This window comes from Phascolarctos cinereus, unplaced genomic scaffold, assembly GCF_003287225.1.
Source record: "Phascolarctos cinereus isolate Bilbo 61053 unplaced genomic scaffold, phaCin_HiC Scaffold_1;HRSCAF=81, whole genome shotgun sequence".
NCBI classification, from domain to species: domain Eukaryota; kingdom Metazoa; phylum Chordata; class Mammalia; order Diprotodontia; family Phascolarctidae; genus Phascolarctos; species Phascolarctos cinereus.
Window position 1 is genome coordinate 54596788 of NW_027555514.1, and position 20069 is coordinate 54616856.

The following is a 20069-nucleotide window of genomic DNA, read 5'->3' on the forward strand; positions in this document are numbered from 1 at the left end:
AAGTCAACCTAATTGTACTATGTCCCATTTTGATCAGCATCTGGCTTGATCCAAGAGTAGAGAAGTGAAGTTAGATTCTTCTCCTTACTCCATTCCCTTCCATCATCTTCCATGACCTCAACACCATTTCCGTAAATATTTACAGCATGTTCCCTCCATTCTATTGTCACTCAGACCTCCATCCCATCCCCCTCCCCCATACGTTAGCCACGTCCTTACATGGTTTCATTAACAGGAAGAATTGTTTAAAATGGCACTGGTCTTCATCCACTGGAATCACTGATCTGCCTCTGAATCTGTGTGTCAGCTCGCCCTGGCTCTGACTCTATCCTTTACCTTTGCTGAGGCCTTCCATCATTCAACCCCTTCTACTCCAGCTAGTCCATTAGCTCCCTTTTGGTTCTGCTGAACTTTCTCTCTGCCCTAGATTCAATAGAACACTTTCTCTCAAGCACGCTGTCAAGGATCTCTTCCCCTCCCCCATTTCATCCCCATCCCCACACTCAACTGGTATCACCCACCTTGTCCACTTTCTTCTTTCACACTCCTGTCAGAGGAAGAAGTTGTAGACATCCCTGGTTCATCTCAGACTCAGGATGTTTAGCATGGCATTCCATGCTTCCCGTTAATATTTTCATCTATCTCTCATTGTTCCTTGACATATTACTCCAAATGGTATTTTTAAAAATCGTTTCTGTATTCTTAGCACATAGCAAAGGGCTTTGCACAGAACAGAAAATAGAGCTGAATGAATTTTCTTCTCTCCTTCAACATCCAACTCCTTTCTCCTGACTCTTAGGAGAAAAACTGTTGTCTAACTTGGTGGGGAAAATTTTGAGCAGGAGGCCTCTCTCATCAACGTAAAACTGTTCCTGCATCTGCCTTCCCATTCTTCTTTCCAGTCGGAGCCATAAGCAGGCAGGATGTCTGGGATTTGCCATAGGCTCGAAAACTGTCCTATCCCTTCATGGCAGATTTTACTGATGACAGTAATTTTATTCCTTCAAGGAGACAAGGGAATAAATCCTGGCTAGTCAGGGGACCTCGTGTCAGGATGCTGAGCATAAAGGCGACCCCAGTGGAGGAACAGTCATTGCTCCTTGTTCTAAATGTTGGAGCCCGGACTCAGACCTTCTGTCTCTAAGACCTGGACTCTTTCCAATAGACTATACTATCTCCCTTATAGCATCTTTAGCCTCTCACGCTTGCCATGGAATCTTTCCCTTCCACCTTCAAACACTGCCAGGTCTCTCCATCTTAACAACAAGCATGAAAAAACTCCATATGATCCTATCTATTCCTCCATTCTTTTTTCTTCTTTTCACTATCAAATTTGCAGCTGCAGTCTAAACCCATGTTTTCCAGCCCAGACCATCCTGTGGACATGCAAAATATCTGAATTGTCTGCTACTAAATTCTCATACCCTTGCCAGCTTCAGCACAGCAGCTCTTAGTAGCTGAAGGGGCAGGGGCCAGAAACAAGGGAAGTGGAACAAGCCAGAAACGAGAAGTGTAGCATGCAGGGAAAAAGAAAAGAAGAAGATGGAAGAATTTGTTTTTTAAAGTTTTTTAAAGTTTTAAATAAAGTTTTTTAAAGTATTTTTAAAGAAGCAAGCAAATTTTGGAAATAAAAATTTGATGGAGCAGTAAAAATATTGTTATAAACCAGTTTTTTGGTTTTTATTTGTTTTTTCTTGCCTGGTTACAGGAAATACTCTTCTGAAGACATTAACTTCATTTCCTATCTATCCATTCTCCTCTGAAAATCTCTCCAATCTACCTTCCCTCTTCATAATTCTGCTGACATTCCTCTTGCAAGTTCCCAACGACCTTGTGCCAAACCCAGTGGTTTTTTCTCATTCTCCATTTACTACCACTGACACTCCCTGAAATGATTTTCTCCTGTTTTCCATGATTCAATAGTTTTCTGATTCCCCTCATCTTTCTCTGATTGTTCTTTCCTATATTTTTGGGTGTCTCTTTTTCATCCTCTTACTCCCTAGCTTTAGGTATCTCTCAAACATCTGCTACTTCTTCTTCAATATTCACACCCCTCAGCTCTCAAATCTACATAAACACTTACCCCAGGTTCATATGTCCAAATGACTACAGGAAATTCCTACTTGGATGCCTCTTTGTTACTTCAAAATCAATGTGTCTAAAATTAAACTCATCAGCTTTCTCTTCAAATTAGCTCCTCTTTCCAACAATCCCTTCTTTTTCAGTCATTATAGTTAGGAAATTTAGATTTATATGTGAATCACTCCTATTGATACTCCCAATATCCAATTTGTCACAAATTCTCGATATATTTCCCCCTAAAACGTCTTTCATATTCACTGTAGGGAGCCAGGAACCAGCCACCTGTGTTAATAATAAAACGGTATGATTGCAAAAGTAGATTTCCCCACCCCTCTTTGAAAACAATATGTTCTGATAACCTTATCACCCCTTCCTTGATCTTTGGAAAGCCCTTACTTCCTTTTCTTGGAGTATAATTACTGCTAGTATTGCCCTCAATAAACGAGACTTGATCAGAAAGCCTGTCTTGTCTCCATTCTTCGCGTCTCTTGTCCCCATCCCCTTTTTTCTCCCTTCAGGCCCTCGTGGTGTCCCGCAGGCCGGGACAGATGGCGCCCAACGTGGGGCTCGAAGGTTTGTGGATTTTGGGAATGGTCTTTTGTCAGATGTACCTCTGAGAATTAAGCTGCAGCCTAAACAATAGTGACAGTGGTCGCCGCGGGAGTGCCCGCCCCGAGGAATTGAGACCTGAGGTAAGTGAGGCATCTGTACAATGGGACAAGACATTAGTATCATGAGAAGTTTGTGACGGGTCTTAAAGACTCTTTAAAGGCGCGAGGAGTAAGGGTTAAAAAGAAAGATTTGATTCAGTTTTGTTGTTTCCTCAAGGACGTTTGTCCCTGGTTCCCACAGGAAGGAACAATTGATGAGAAACGATGGAAAAGGGTTGGAGATTGTCTTAATGACTATTATAAGACATTTGGCCCAGAAAAGGTCCCCGTTACTGCCTTCAGTTATTGGAATTGTATTAATGATTTACTGAGTATCTATCATCAGGACAGAGATGTTTCAAAAATTATTAAGGAGGGCAGTGTTATCTTTAAAAGAGAAAATAGTGAGAGGGTCCTAAGCCCTCCCATAGACCCCAGTAACCATGGAGCCGTAAATATAGAGTCTCAAACGAAACTTGAACCTAAAGGAAAAAATGATGACTCAGTTTCTATCGATATGCCCTTAAAAGAAGATCCCTCTTTGCGTTCTCCCCTTAACCCCCAGCCTTCTGCATCGTGCGAATCTCTCTACCCCTGCCTTGCTAATCTCTCCATAGGTGACAGCCCCCTCGACCCCACTGGTACTGCCACGCTTGAGGAAAAGACCGCACGTTATAGCAATGATCTTTCCCTTTTTCCTGTGTCTTCTGCCCCGAGCTCTGCCCCTCCTTTGTCTGGTGCCCCTCCGCCTTACCGCTCCTTGCCCCCTTTTCCTAAGAGGAAAAGAAAAGGAGGAAAAAAAAAAAGAGAGAGAGAGAGAAACCTCAGAACCTATTCAAAGGGGACCCTAGGTCAAAATGAGTTTGTTTTGACCGGTCAAGGTTAGAAATAGGATTGCGCGCACCCTGTGTGTCTGTCTGTCTATGGATGTTTTGTGTCTACCAGAAAAATTTGGGGGTAACTTTTGAGGTCTGAGATTGGAAAAGGAACAGTGGGAAAGACCTCCTGCCTCAGGCTTTCTGGGGGAGATTGAGATTAGAATAAAAAAGGAGAGAATCTCTCAGAAGTTAGTGGAAGGCCAGCAAGCAGCCTTTAACTGATAAGGAGCTTGCAGCCCAAGATGGCTAGGGCCAAGAGAAGAAAAAGGGCCCAGGATTAGAATTCAGGTTTAATGGGATCCCAAGGCTAAAAGTTTGAATGGCTGTCTTTATCCCTCCCACCAATGTGTCTGGTGTAGGGGTAATGTGTTTAACATTACAAAAATAAGGGTTTTTAACATTATAAAAGCTATTTGGGGAAAGGCTGGGAGAGTGTTTTTCTCTGGGTTTGCAATTCTTATGTCCCTTCTGAGTCCAAAGCTGTCCCAGCCTTGATGAGTGGGTATTTGTTTTGAGGTAAGCCACCCTTGGATATTGATTCTGGCTGCCTTCAAGGTGTTTTAAAAATGTGAGGAAGTTTGACTCTGCTTTGGGTAGAATTGAAGTGAAATTTTGCAGATCATTGTGATTGGAGATTGTTACATAAACTGGGCTGTTCAGAAGCTTTCTGCCTAAGGGGAGAAAATTGATTAGACCTAGTTAACATTGAAGTAGGAAAGAAAAAAAGGAAGATAATTGTTTAAAGCAGGACTTATTTACACGTGTCTGTTTAAGGGAATATACAAACATGTGGAGAATATTTCCTTTTAAAGGGCCAAGAGTATTGGATTTAAAACAAAAATGTTTTTAAATGGTTATCATATATAGCCATTATAAATTAGGATCTGATTGGATTTAAGTTTACTGTTCTATGAAGGAAAACCTAGTGGTTATTATGGAAAAGAAAATGAATGATGATTGTAGAGTGCTTAATACAATGGCATATGTTGGAAGTGGCACTATTTATTATTTATTGTAATTCTTAAAAGTACTAAGAGTAATAAGAGTGATAATTTTTATATGTGATAATCTAGAAATTCAATTGATGTTATCTGAAGTTTATTGTTTAGGTTATTACTGTATTTCTAAAACTCTTAGACTGTAAAATTTGAGGGACCATTGTGAGGTAGAAATGGTGTTAAAGTAACTCTTGGCCTAGAATGGGTCTTCAGTGATAAAGAGTGGAGATGTCTCTTTATCTTTAGTGATGAAATTGAGATAATTTGAAACTGTTAAATACCTAGTGAGGTATATTGGGTTTTAAGACTATGATAGTAAATTTTCATTTAAAATCTTGACTATTATAAAAATATATGGTGGTTTAAAGTTATAGTCTCAACATATCAATGATGAGATGAATGATTTTCTGTACAAAGTGACTTAGAAGAACATCCATCTAAACTGATGATGGGTCGTTTCAAAGTTTATTACAATTGTGGAAATAATTTTATAATGTATGCCCTGTGGTACAAACATATTTTATTGCGGAAAAGCTTATTGATATGTATTTGGAATTAATGAGGTATTCTCTCATATCAGGGCCTGAATTAGAAATTAGAAAAATAGGAAAATATATATGCACATATATGTTTTTCAAACCAGTCCTTCTTTAGGATAATTATTGGGTTTGTTGGGGGATGGGCCATTGAAGTTGAATCTGGTTGTGGCCCGAGGCTATCAGACCCCTAGATGATAAAGAAAAGCCAGTCTAGTGGGATGGGAGTGGCCCCAGGAGACTGTTGAACCTGGTGAAGGGGTTCAGAAAGAGAGAAAAGGTTTTTATAATAATTAATTGGGTCTGGTCCAAGTTTTTAATATACTGCTTACATATTTCTGAATTTTCTTATGTGATGTAATCTGGTAAGCAATTGTATTAGTTATGTTGTTGGAAGAGCAATTCATTTTATAACTTAGAATGCTAAATTAAGAATTGTGCCTTCAGAAAAAAAAAAAAAAGGAATGGGTAAAGGCTGTTGGGGTATTCAATATGACCCGTTCTGTAACATTTCCTTTTTAAGTACTATAATTTGAGAAATGAGAACTTAAAAGTTTTCTCTGTTTAAAGGAAAGTTTTAGCTGGGATTATTTGGCTCTCACTTATGAAGTTTAAAATTGTTAACTAAGCTATTTGGAGTTACTGTTTAAGTGAATTACTGGTAGAAGTATTTTTGTGTGTGTGTGTAAAGAAACTATGCAATTATGCAAAGAAAGATTTTGTAAAATCTCGTAATTCTTATCAATCCTGTGCAGGAGTTTTGTGAGGTGGAACTCTTACTGATTAAGTGGCCCATTGCAGACACCTTTGGACTAAGAAATTAGGTAACTAGGAATTTTATGGTGATAATTATTTAAGATCGAGCCCCAATAAGGGCCAAAATAACCTCAACTGATCTTTTCTTCCTGAGTGAGCTAAGAATGCTGATCAAGAGCATTCTTATGTTTATGACCACTGAGGCGCCTTTAACCCAGACACTACCTTGATGGTGGTAAAGGACACCCAGATGTCCTGGATCTGACATTTGCCTATCTTATTTAAATTTCCTTTCTCATGCTTAGGTTAAACATTTGGAGACCATGAAACTGAGTAACCCAGACATCCTGAGTCTGGGTGGAATATCACTTATCACTAGCTTGTGGTCTCTTTAACCAATGTTCAGGTTGACAATGGTAATTAGGAAATTGTAAGCTGTTTTTAAGAAAAGGAGATACTTTTATGAAGAAGATGTTTTGATGAAGTCTTTGATATTCTTTTAGAGGGTACACTAAATTTCTATTTGCAAGCTAATTTGTTGCAGTAATAATTTATTGTTGATGAAAATTATGTTCAAATCTCTTATGAACTTAAGAGTTTCATTTCTGGGTTTGTTGTGTCCTTGGATTGGACTTAACTGGGTGCTTTTAGAGAAACAGTCTCAATGGGAGCAGTGTCAGAGATCTAAGGCTATGATTAATACTAAAGCATATAAGCTGTAAGTAGGAAAGATCTTACTGTTTTGATCTGAATTCATTCCATGGCCTAGAAAGAGCTAAAATTACTATTTAAACTTATATGTATAAGATTCGAGTCCTGAAAGTGTCTCATTCTTTCAGATTAAGGATGGTTAGGGATAGATAAGCTTGAGAAACAGAAAGGCAAATCTATTTGGAGTAGCAACTTATGATCTTAATGGGAATTTGATTTTACTTAGGATGTTATTAGGAACCACAACATGTGTAGGAAGTTATGTAAGCTACTCACTTTGGAGATGTTCCTAATTAATGTGACACTATAGTCACACCTGAAACTCTGATGAGGGGAATTTGCTATCTAAGACCTTGGAATCTGTTAATGAAATATTATTTTGAGTCTAAATCCAGGTATGGTTAACAACAAACTGATTGAGCTACTGACCCAGACGTCAGCAACCTGCAAAGAGGTTTGTGAGCTGCACCTATGAGCTGCAAGAAGGTGTTCTCATGGGAAGTCGGGAGAACGACTTTTCTGCATGGCTGAGGTAGGATTCTCCTGACTCAATTTCCCCACTGACACCTGGCAGACTTTAAACCTGGCTCAATGCAGTTGGTCATTATATAACTTCTGCCTAGAGTTGACATGAATCTGGGGAAGCGTTGTTCCCTTACTTTAGTTATGTTCTTTCATGGCAAATTCCTATATTCATAAGTTTGTAAGCATAAATATTGAATCTATTAAGCAATAGATTGATGCGGGAGCATCTGAGGTTATTATAGTAAGATGAAAAAGATTGAGTTATTTGGCCTAGAATTTCACAATTAAGTATTCCTGTATAAGTCAGGATCCTTTAATTTCTCATAATGGTTATGATGAAGTCTGGAGGTTTGGGGTGCTGGGACTCTAAGGTCACAGCACAACGGTACCTCCTGAAGAACTTCAGCCCAGGTCTTTCAGCCAGGGGAGAAGTTTGTTGGAGATAAACCATATGGGCCAGATGACCCCCATAAGGAGGAGCAGTCATGAGAAAGTCTGCATTTTATATAGGGATCAGGGTGGATCTTACATTCACTAAAGTAACTTTGAGTGACCAGAGGAAGGGCTGGGAAAAGGGTCTAGGAGAAAATTCTGATTGGAATGTCTGAGAGATTGAATAGACAATAGGAACAGATAATGAAGGGAACTGGAGGGAGGAGGTTAGAAAGGCATCTGAATAAGATCAAAAAGTGGGGCCGGGGCTTTCAAAGGAAGATGGGGAGCTGGGGCCCTTAGACAAATAAGAGCCACATTCTTTCTGGGGTAAGAGGCAGGGGTCGACTTGGACCCTTACCCCATCATTAGGGGATAATTAGGCCAGGAGATTGTGGAACAAGGATATTATTCTGTTATTTAGTTAATGCTTAGTTAATGTTAAAGTATCTCAGTTTGTTACAATTAATGTTAAAAGAGGAATAGCTTATGGCTTATCTTGTAAATGCCTTGAAAGAAGCATCTACTTTAATTAAGGATTATTTATTTGTACATGACTAGAAGTTGGGATTGTTTTGTTATTTGATATGTACTGGTTTTAAATTAACTACTTTGTATTGGAGTGTGTTATTAATTCCTTAGTGGAATATCATCCTCCTGATGAGGAATATGAATAGGAATGAATAATGAACTAATGCAAGGTATAAAACTAGAAGTAATGCAGAATGTAAGGCTAGGTTCTAATTTTGTTTTAATTTGAATGTCTTGGAACATGACAACTGGACAAAGTTCCAATTTTGATCTTGTAATGGTGAAGACATAGGGGTTGAGTTAATTTTCATTATTTGCCCTGGTTATTGGCAAGGTAATTTAAAATTGTGCTGAGATCAATCTTGTAGGAGAGTGGATACAAGAAGAAGGATCTCTGCAGGAGGAGTCTGCTGGACACTGTTTGAACAGCACTTAGACAAGAAGACTTCACCGGATGATGTTGAGAGTGTCAGACAGCGGTATGAGAAGAGACTTCTGAAGCTTTAAATGGACAATTTATCATTACTTTTGGGTCTCTGTATCTGTACTTAATAAGGGGACTGCCCCCTTTTTAATTTGTCAATGCGTCGGTCAACTCTTTCCTTCCTTCTCTCATATTGTTTTAAGTCCCCAAAATCCCTTGATGAAATGTTGCCCAGCGGCACAGTCCCAGGTAGAACCATCACTAAGGCATTGCAAGGTTTAACCACTTCAGCTGAGGAGTTGGCAGAGAATTCTGGGATAGATAACTGATTAAAGTGATGGTTAGAATCCTGGTCTGGCATCCATCATCACCTCTCTAACCGTAGCTGCGGGAGTTTTAACTGCAGTAAGGTGCTGCATCAACCCTTGTATCAGAGGACTAGTGCAAAAATTAATAGAAACAGCACTAACTAAAAGTATCCCAATAGGACCAGCTATGAGAATTCAGGTAACAGGATCAGGTGGAGGTAGGATGATGATTGAGAGAGTTAATGATCATTCCTACTCCTCTGATGAAGAATGCGAACTAATGCTAGAATGCTTTGAGGAAAGACAACAGGAACAAAAAGTGTAGAAACATAATTCTTATTGAGAAGAGGAGGGAATTGTGAGAGTCAGGTAAAGGTTAAATTTCCACAGAGAAAGAGATTTAAAGAACAAAGGTCCCAGGAAGTGGGCCTACAAAACCGGCGGGGGCTAGACCTCCTGACTGCCAAACAGGGAGGCATTTGCCTTGCCTTACAAGAGAAATGTTGCTTTTATGCTAATAAGTCTGGATTGGTTCGAGATAAGATAAAAAAATTGCGGGAGGATTTGGTCAAAAGATGCCGTGAGCTCTTTGAAAATCCCCTCTGGAGTGGTATGAATGGTTTCCTGCCCTACATTCTCCCCTTACTAGGACCAATATTTGGTTTCCTGCTCCTTATATCATTCGGACCATGGATAACACGGAAAGTGATCGCATTTATAAAAACACAGATAGATGACATCTTGGCTAAACCCATTCAGGTTCACTACCATCGCCTCGAAACCGGCGATCCTGATTTGTTCTCTGATTTGTATTTACAAATTTCTCCCCCTGGCAGACCTGGCTAGCCAATGACAGGTAAGATCCCTTGGGGAACAATCAACCTAAGCCAGGGATGACAGGTGTGACTGTCTCCTCCCTATGACGGGTAAGATTGTATTCCTGCGAGGACAACCTAAGACAGGCACAGGTCCAAGGAGATACTTTTCCTCCTCCTAAAAGAATAGAAATGGGTGACCTGTAGGGAGCCAGGAACCAGCCACCTGTGTTAATAATAAAACGGTATGATTGCAAAAGTAGATTTCCCCACCCCTCTTTGAAAACAATATGTTCTGATAACCTTATCACCCCTTCCTTGATCTTTGGAAAGCTCTTACTTCCTTTTCTTGGAGTATAATTACTGCTAGTATTGCCCTCAATAAACGAGACTTGATCAGAAAGCCTGTCTTGTCTCCATTCTTCGCGTCTCTTGTCCCCATCCCCTTTCTTCTCCCTTCAGGCCCTCGTGGTATCCCGCAGGCCAGGACAATTCACCTTGCCTTCTCCAGTCCCACTGCCTCTCAAGAACTCTCTTCAAATTAATAACATTGATTCATTTTATTCTTGCCACCCACACTAAAGACCATGCCCTGGAGGAACTGAGGACCTGCTCTCCCCATTGATGACTGAATCTCCTAGACCACTATTCCAGGAAATCCTTTGATGTATTTTACTTCACTCCTTCCTCTCAGTCCAGGCAAACACTCTCTGGGCCTCACATGTCCCCTTCTCCCTTTATTCCCACTACCACTTCTGGGACTATATACTGTTATCAAATTAACTCTGCCAATTAAAAGTTACTGTAAAAAAAAGTTTCTCTTTTTAGTCTGCTTTTGGTCCCACATTTTTTTATTTATGTAATTGAAATTATCTCTTTGATCTTTTATGATCCCCTTTATCATTCAATGCTTCTTTCCTGCACCAGCCTCTTCCACTAGTCTCTCTTCCACCAGTCCTGCATTTTGCTCTCATGTGAATCTTTCTAAAACGCCCCTTTTCATCACAAAAATCTGCAAAGACTTGCCTATCACATGAAATCCAAACTGGTCGGCTTTGCTTTCAGGGCTCTCCGTAAACCCTCCCCACCCTATCTATCCCACCTACTTCCTTACTGCTCCTTAGCATGTGGCCTCAGCCAAACAGACTCTTCTTCTCACCATTCCCTGTGTGCACCATCTTTCTTTCCACAGCTGTATCTGTATTCCAGTCATTGCACTAATCTAGAATAACCTGTTGCAGAATAACAGACTTCAGAGATGGAAGGGCCCTCAAAGGGCAGCTAGTCCAGCCTGTATCTGATCAGAATGCCCCTCTGCAACATCCCTGACAAGTAAACCTCTACAGCTGTGGTCCTCAGCAGTAACTTATTTGGTTTTTTAAATAGTCCGATTACTGTATTTCAGTATACTTGGTTTCCTTTGTAATCCTCTGTGTTTTATTTTATGCATTTCATGTCCTTGTTCTGACAAGTGACCCGTAGGCTTCCCCAGATACTGTCAAAGGGTTCCAGGACACAAACAAAGTTGACAGTATGTCCTCTAGAGTTTCTTCTGTCCACTTGCTTAGTTCTTCTTCATCTTCCGAAGCCTGACTTATAATGCCTTTGCCACAAAGATTTCCCCAACTACTTCCCATTTTTAAACTCTAATTGGCCTTGCCAGGGCCATACACTGGAGCTCAACAAACCACACACAGCTGACAGTCAATGGGCCTACAGCAAAACTAGGTGTTCAGTCAACACAATACTAACAAAATAAAACAAAACCCGTCCACCAAGAAAGAAAGAAAAATTCAAGCTAGATCTTTATCATCATGTTTAAGACAACTGCCCTGATGATTAGGAAGCAAAGTTCATTATTTGGATAACTGGAAGGCAAAGAGAACTGAAATGATGGATGATGACAGAAACTGGCCCAGGATCATCCCAATAAGCTTCTTTTCCTGTGCGAAAATATGGAGTTAGGACAAAAGGGCTGTGGCCTAGCACCAGCAGGTTCAAAGGAAGCGAGAGCAGGAGCTGGCTGGTGCTTATGCTGACTGAGGGGATGGGGGGTGGTGCTTGGGGAAACTTGGGGAAGGCACTCGCCAGGCAGCTTTCTGTAAACTCCCTCTGCTTTAGAAAATGATTTAAAAGGCCAAAGGGAAGATAAAATGAAGCCAGCACTCCTGTCTGGAGGCTGATGTCATCCTTCTTGACAAAGAAAAGGCTTTTCCTTTGTGAAGGTACAGGGTGACATCACCCCCCATCACATCCATTCCCCCCTCCTCAACTTCAGTCCTCCCTCCCCCTGGTTCCCAGCTGAGGAGCTCTCTCCTTTTGCATACGTTATTCTTTCACTCCCAAAGCTCCCTGACCTTGCTTGAATGCTGGATTCCACTCCCTGGTGAAAGAGAGGCCCTCTGGGAGCTGGCAGCCCAAAGAGATGAGTGTCGAATGGGGCTGAGCCCAAGAGGGCCTATTCAGAGTTTGTCCAAAGCTGTACTCCCTTGAACGGTGCAGGCGGGCCGGGGCCTCTGATTCAGACACTGGACAATGCTGTCAGAACTGAATGGTGTGAACTGATTATCCAGACAGAGCAACTGTGGCCGTGTCATTATTTTCAGGGTGGGACCCTCTTTGGGAGCCTGCATAATGACATGGTCATAGGGCTGATCCGTTCCTGCAACAGCACCTCTGTTAAAATGGGCCAACAGATAAAGCCCGGTAGGAGATCCATGTCCTCAGAGCAAACTGAAGCCTTGTGTGGTTGACAAAGGACAGTACATTTTTTAAAAAAGTGTTTGTTTATTAATTGACTCACTCAATAAAAGGGGGATATGGCTTCTCATCCTGCAAACATACTCAGGAAATGATATCACTGTTGTTCTCTAAGGGCCAAATGAAAAATACCATGGCATAGCTGTCATTGGAAAGGGGCAGGAGGGGTTGAAATGAGATTTGATGCTGATGCAATGGAGACAAATGGATGGGAGTAAAATTGAACATCCCTTCATCAACAGGGGAAAGGTTACATCTGGGCTGCCTAGTGTCTCAACCTAATTCTGATTCAAAGGAAACTCTTTTCTAAGGAGGATAAGTAATGCTTTTTCTCTTCAGTTTTCATCTATTACCATACTTCTAGGGCGCGGAAGAAACTCGGGATTTTAATTCAGAAGACCTAAGTTTGAATCCTAGTTCCACTACCTGTATGATCTTGGGCCAGTCACTTGACTTCCTCAGGCCTCAGTTTCCTCATCTGTAAAATGAGGAGGCTGGACCAGATGATCCCTTTATGCTGTAAATGCTACGCTATAATAACATGATTCCTTGAGGGTCTCAACTAGCACCAATTGCCTCATGTACACATTCAACTACTAACTCTTCCAGTTTAAAGGTAATTTTTGAATATGCTTAAGCATCTCGATTCTATCCAAGTTATCTACACAAAATATAATTATATAATTATAATAGTAATTCTATCAAAAACATTCATCCTGTCCCAGTGCTTTAGGAAAGGCAACCTCTTTCAAGCCCTCTCCCCTGATTAATGCAAAGGCAGCTATAGAACAGTGGATAAGCTGGTCTTGAAGTCAGGAAGACATGGGTTCAAGTCTTGCCCACTGGTTAGGTGACCCTGAGAAAGTCCCTTAACCTCACAGAGACCCCAGGCAAGTCTCCAAGACTACAAGCTGCACAGCCAATGTCATTGGGGAATGACAAAGGGTGTTTCCTTACTAGAAGTTCCCTAAGTCAATGAGATCACAGGTCTGGTCCAATATGGGAGAAAGATTCCAGATTGGACAACCTCCTCACTGGAGCCCCCAAATGTCCATTAGTGTATCTTGCAGTTTCTCTTTTCTACCTCTATCAAAGGACAAAAAAAACCAGGGTGACCTCATCCATTAAAGCATTTTCCTATTTCCACTCTTCTTTCCTGTTGGTGTCCCCTTTTCCTCCTCCCATTGACTGACAAATGGGACACAGAAAATATAGATGTGTACCTAAAAACTTTACTTTGGCATGAGGTCATTGCAGAGCTGGAAAATGTATGTTTGGGATTGAAGTCCATTACAGGGACAGTTCAGGGACACTTAACTTTGCCCAAGGGTTTAAAGTACTAACCAATCCCTACCCCTACTCTGCTTTCTTCTGAAAGCTCTTTCCTCAAACCCTGACTTCTACACAATTCTTGTTGAGTCTCCACTTGTCCCTGCTGGAGCTTCTGTCCCACCCTTCCCTTATTTTAATCTTTGATTCAGAGTTAAGTCTCATTCTTTGGGACGTCCCATGTACACACACTCCTATCTGCCTTCTGGTTGAAACTGTTTGTTCATTCAGTCTACCCTCTAAATGACAAGGTCCCACAGTGTTGATGAAGGGCGTGACTGAGAAGGGGTAAATGATTTAGGATTTAGGAATCCTGGATCTGGACCTGAAGAGACCCCAGATATCACTTAGTCAAACCTCCTTTTAATAAGTGGCAGAGCAGGATTAGAACCAAGGCCTCTAACTCCAGACCTGTATTTTTTCCACTAGGGAAGCACTCAGAGATGCTGTCTAGGATTTTACCAGTCACAAAACACAATCATTATGACCCAAACTCAGCTTAATTCAACCAACATATTAAGTACTTACTATGTGCAAGGTGCTAAGTGCTAGGTGCTGAGGGGTAGGGGTACAAAAGCAAAAATCTGTTCTCAAGGAGTTTGCATTTTTTAATTGGGGGCGAGGGAGGAATGTAGCATGTATACAGATAAGGTAACTTGAGAAGGAAGAGATTACTAACACTGGGGGCACAGGTGAGGGGGGGAGCCGATTAGTCAACTTCTTACCATTCCCAACCTCCTTAAACATGAGTTCCTTGAGGGCAGAAAATGTTTTGGTTTTTCCTTTATATCTCCAAGTTGAGTTGATTGAACTAGGGTAATTCGGGAATGCAGCTGCTACTTGCTGACCTCACATTTTAGGTGCCTGGGCTTCCTTAAAGTGGCATTAAACTAACTTGACTGGTATATTTCTGGTTCTGAACCTAGGGATCCTGTTTTCTCTCTATTTCATCTCTTTAGCCTGGACATTAGTTCTCTTAAAATGGTCCCTAAACTGTGTACAATTGCTCAGCCATTCTCCTTTTCCTGCCTATGCTGGTATATCCAAGAGGCAGCCTGCCCTTTCTCCATTCTACCTGACTGTCACATCTTTACAATATCTTTATTCAGGGAGTCACAATTTACACATACATACTAAAGAAAACTCCTACTGCCTTCTGTTTAGTTTGAAAGACCAAGGACCAAAGTACTCTCACAGTCACCAATTCACAATCAAATTTTTAGGGATGTTATGTTGCTATGGTTTACCATAATATCACAAGACTTCTAGAACTCATGTATATTTTCATATGCATCTAAGAAGACAAAATGGAAAAACACTTATCCAAAATTAACATGTAATATTAATGTCATAACAGACCACTACTTGGTCTCCTTCCAATCTCTCCACCTCTCCAGTATTCCTCCTACACAATGTATAAAGTAATCTTCCTAATGAACACCCATAGAGCTATAAATCCAGAAATGGGAGGGACCTCAAAAGACACCGAATTCAATCTCTTCATTTTTCAGATGAGGAAATGGAGAAGGTCTAGGGAGATTAAAGCCAGAAGTGGGATCTGAACTCAGGACTTTTCATTCCAGTGTCAATGTTCTTTCTTTCCCCTGCTCAAAAATCTTCTACAGTTCCCTACTACCTAAAAGTGTAAGTACAAGCCCTTTAGACCAGCCCCAACAATTCAGCTCCAACTGGTGTTTTCCTCTGTTACATCACATCAGTCTACTCTACATAGCCCACTTAGCACAATTTTATATTCCAGGAGGACAGAGCTATGCCCTAGGCTCTGACCTTGACAGGTTGGCTTTCTACTCTGTGTATCTATATAAGCCATCCCCACAGATCCTGATGGCTCACCTTGGGTATCATGGCCTCCAGGAAACCTTGGCTGGTGTTCCATGGTGAAAGGGTGCACATCTTCCTCGTCAAATTGTCGTTAAGCACTTGGACTTTCTGCCTTGCCCCAGTATACCCCCATCATGCATTATACTTATTTGTGTGCATGTTAAAATCTCTTCAAGGGCAGGGATTAGGTCATTTTTCATCGGCATATAACCAGCATTTGGCACAATGCCTTGGACCTAGTAGTCACTTTAATCTTTGTGGAATTGAATGTGCATTGCAATATTTCATAATATACATGAGAAGCAGGGTGGCAATAGTAGAAAGAGAGCTAGTCTTGAAGCCAGGAAGACCTCCTCACCTAGTATTTCCTGTGGCCCAGTCCCTAGCTTTACCGTTAATATTCATATGATTTTTATAAATGGGATGTGTGGGGGCAGCTAGGTGGCGCAGTAGATAGAGCTCCAGCCTTGGAGTCAGGAGGACCTGAGTTCAAATCCGGCCTCAGACGTATGACATATGACATTCACTAGCTGTGTAACCCTGGGCTTAACCCCACTGCCTCACCAAAAAAAGAAAAAAAAATGGGATGTGTGTTTGGAGAGAGGGCGTGGTTGATGGGCTGACTCCCGGAGGCCACAGCGGAGGACTGAAGCCTAAAGGACAGGAGTTAGCAACATCAGATTTGACAAGTGGAAGGGCCACCTCTTCCTCAGACACTGGAGCAGAGGAGAGGTGGGTATTTTTTTTCTTCTTTTTTAAATTTATTTTATTAATTTATTTTGATTTATCAACAATCACTTCCATATGCTTTTGAGTTTCAAATTTTTCTCCCCCTTCCTCCCCTCTACTCTCCCCAAGACAGGGCACAATCTGATATATGCTATACATTTACATTCCTATTAAACACATTTTCCCATTAGTGAAGTTGTAAGTACAAATTCTCGTTAGTGTTTTGCTTTTGACCACTGCTTCCCTCAGTCCCTCCCTCCCTTTCTCTTTTCTTCCCCTTTAGCCTTACTGCTTCTTCCCTCCCTTCTTTCCCCCCTCCCTTTTCTTTCCCCTTTTCTCTCCTACTGCCTATATGGCAAGTTAGATTTCTATACCTAACTGATTATGTTATTCCCTTCTTGAGCCAAATCTGAGGAGAGTAAGGTTCAAACAATGCTCACCCCACTCCCTTTTTTCCCTCTGCTGTAATAGGATTTTCTGCCTTTTCCTGCAATGTAATTTACCCTTGTCTGCCTCCTCCTTTCTCAGTACATTTTCTAAGATCAGACTAATCCACTTACTTGGATCCATTTAAACCCACTTGCTTAGATTTTTTTTTATCATTATATCAAAGTCAACTAATGTCCACCCCCATTATGTATACTACTTTAATTTGGTGCAATAACAATACAGTTCTCAAGAGTTGCAAGTGTCATCTTCCCTTGTAGGGATGTAAACAGTCCACCCTTATTAACAACATATTGTATCTTTCTGTCCCATTTACCTTTTTAATGTCTTTCTTGAATCTCGTACTTGAAGATCAAAATTTTTGTTGAGCTCTGGTCTTTTTATCAGGAAGGCTTGGAAGTCCCCTATTTTGTTGAATATCCATTTCCTCCCTTGAAAAATCATCACTTTTGCAGGGTAGTTGATCCTTGGCTGTAATCCAAGTTCCTTTGCCTTACGGAATATCATGTTCCATGCCCTGAGGTCTTTTAATGTAGAAGCTGCAAGGTCCTATGTAATCCTGACTGTGGTTCCATGATATTTAAATTGTTTCTTTCTGGCTGCTTGCAGCACCTTCTCTTTCATCTGGTAATTTTGGAATTTTGCTGTTATATTCCTTGGCATTGTCAATTTGGGATCTCTTTCAGGTGGTGAGTGGTGTATTCTTTCTACGGTTATTTTACCTTCTGGTTCTAGGACTCCCAGGCAGTTTTCCTTTATGATTTCCTGAAGGATACTGTCCAGGCTCTTTTTTTGATCATGATTTTCAGGTAGTTCAATAATTTTTAAATTGTCTCTCCTGAGTCGATTTTGCAGGTCGGTTGTTTTACCGATGAGGTATTTTACGTTTTCATCTAATTTTTCATTTTTTTGTTTCTGTTTGACTGATTCTTGCTCTCTTATAGAGTCATTAGTTTTTAACAGATTGTTTTCTTCTGTTAGTTTTTGTACTTCTTTCTCCAATTGGCCAATTGTATTTTTAAGGGATTTGTTTTCTTCAGTGTATTTTTTTTCATTTGCCAATTGTGCTTTTTAGGGACTTGTTTTCTTCAGTGTACCCTGGCCTTTAAAGAGACTGAGCTCTCCTGCTGGGGAACAGAGGGCACTGACCCAAGCTTCTTGTGTTGGGAGCCTAGGTCTTGGTCACTGGCTTTGTGTGCTGGGGCCTCTTATGTTGCCAATTGGAAGCTGTAGAGTTCTGGCAGCTTACCTCATGTTGGGCTGGAATCAGCAAGGCTGGAACTTTCAGGCAATTCTAGGTTGCCTGCTTTTCCTTTCCTTTAGCTTTCTTCAGATCCTTTTAGATGGGTGCTGCTGGGTGTTTATCTGCCTGGGGCCCCTTGCAGTGCTGTCTCCCTCGTTTCTGCTAATGCACTGGGAGATTCCTTTGTGGTAGATGCTGAGGCACCTGGTGGTTTTCTGAGCTGGTTTCCACTGGTTCCGACCCTCACTGAGGCACTCAGAGGTCCAGGTGTTAGTGTTTGCCTGCTCTACCACCAGGATCTTTTCCTGGTTGACAGTTGCAGGTTCTGACAGCTTACCTGGTGTTGGGCTGGAATTGCCAAGGCTCAGACTTTGGGAAGACTTTAGGTTGCTTTCTTCAGCTCCTTTCAGATGAATGCTGCAGGGTGCTTATCTGCTTGGGGCCCTTTGTGGTGCTGCTTCCCTTATTTTTGCTGAGGCACTGGGAGACCCGTTTGCTGGGCTGCTGCACTGCTGTTCCCCATCTTTCTTCTAGTTCAGCTGTTCCAGGGTTTTTTTTTCCTGGGGTGATATTTTCTGGGGTTTTCAAAGGTTGATAGGGGAGGATGAGAGCGACTACTCCGCCATCTTGGCTCCCCCAGGTGGGTATTTTTGGTCAGAGTTTTTGTACAAAGGAGGCTCCTACCTGTGGAATATGGGAGAAGGGGTAATAGGGAGGCTTAAACTATGGCAGAAATGAGCATGACTCAAACCTTACCATTGAGTTTCCAGTACATCTGGAATCCCTTTTCATTGTTGCCAACCCCATCAGTGTAGAAGAGCACATGAAGCTTGGACCCTGTGGTATTCCCAGCTAGGGGAATTTCTTCTCCGCAGTAACGGTCTATCAGGCGAGGTCCATCATACAGCTGAAATCAGAGGAGAAATTCCCTATGACAACAGCAACTTTACAAGATTGAGAACACAAGGTCTACTGAGTTACACACTAAATGCAAAAGCTTGCTACCTTTAGAATTCGGTTTTATTTAAAGGTAAGAGCAGGGAAAAGAGAAGGGACTGTTGAAATAACTGGGAAAAAATTCCCACAATTACCATCTATAAAGTGATGTTGGAATGCTCTATAGCAATGGTACTCAGCTTTTGAGAAGTTATGACACCCTCTTATTAATTGTTTTCATATGTGATATCCTACTACTGAGAAGCACCATGGTGTGGTCAGTCAATCAATAAACATTTACCAAATGCTTACTATGTGCCAAGCACTCTGCTAAGTGCTGGGGATTCAAAGGCCCCGAGGAGCTCACAATCCAATGGGGAAGACAATGTACAGACAACTATGAATAAATAAGCTATATTCATCATAAACCAGCAATAACAAACAGAGAGAAAGCACTAGAATTAAGAGAGATCTGGAAAGGCTTCTTGTAGAAGGTGGTATTTTGTCAGGGACTTGAAGGAAGCCAGGAAAGCTAGGAGACAGAGAACACTCTGGACTTGGGGGCAGTTGGTAAAAATGCCCAGAGTCTAGAAACGGAGTATCTTGCTTGAGGAATAGAAAGGAGGCCAGTGTCCCATGATCAAAGAATAGGCGGGGGTTGGAGAGAATGTATGGCATAAAATGACTAGAAAGGAGTTGTGCAGGGAGCTGGTACTAAAGACCTTTGAACACCAAACGAGGGTTTTATATACGATTCTAAAGGAGGTGACAGGGAATGACTGCAGTTTATTGAGTAGAGGGCTAACATGGTCAGAGCTGCACTTAAAGGAAGATCACTTTAATAGCCAAGCAGAATATAGATGGAATGGGCAGAAAGACTAAACCAACAGGCTATGTCAACAGTCCAGGTGAGGGGAAATGAAGGCCTGCAATCCTCGAGGTGGAGGCAATGTCAGAGGAGGGGGTGTATTCAAGAGATATTGCAGATGAAATTGACAGGCCCTAGCAATAGATGGGGGTGGGGGGTGAGGGTTAGCCTGAGGGATGGAAGATGGTGGTGCCCTTGAGAGTAATAGGGAAGGTAGGAAGAAGGAAAGATTTGGGGGGAAAGCCAGGTCCATTTTTAGGCATGCTGAG

The 20069-nt window shown here is 41.4% G+C and overlaps 1 protein-coding gene and 1 long non-coding RNA gene across 2 annotated transcripts in view; one reads left to right on the top strand and one right to left on the bottom strand.

Annotated features, from left to right (window-relative positions):
* Positions 1 to 20069, bottom strand: part of CUBN (cubilin) — a 324592-nt gene that overhangs the window by 191553 nt on the left and 112970 nt on the right. Inside the window, 1 exon segment of the mRNA XM_020966874.2 lies at positions 18753 to 18903. Coding sequence (XP_020822533.1) covers positions 18753 to 18903 — 151 coding nt within the window.
* On the top strand, positions 7054 to 10049 carry LOC144456647 (uncharacterized). The gene is made up of 2 exons (XR_013485656.1): positions 7054 to 7143; positions 8455 to 10049. It is a non-coding gene; the product is annotated as an uncharacterized LOC144456647 (long non-coding RNA).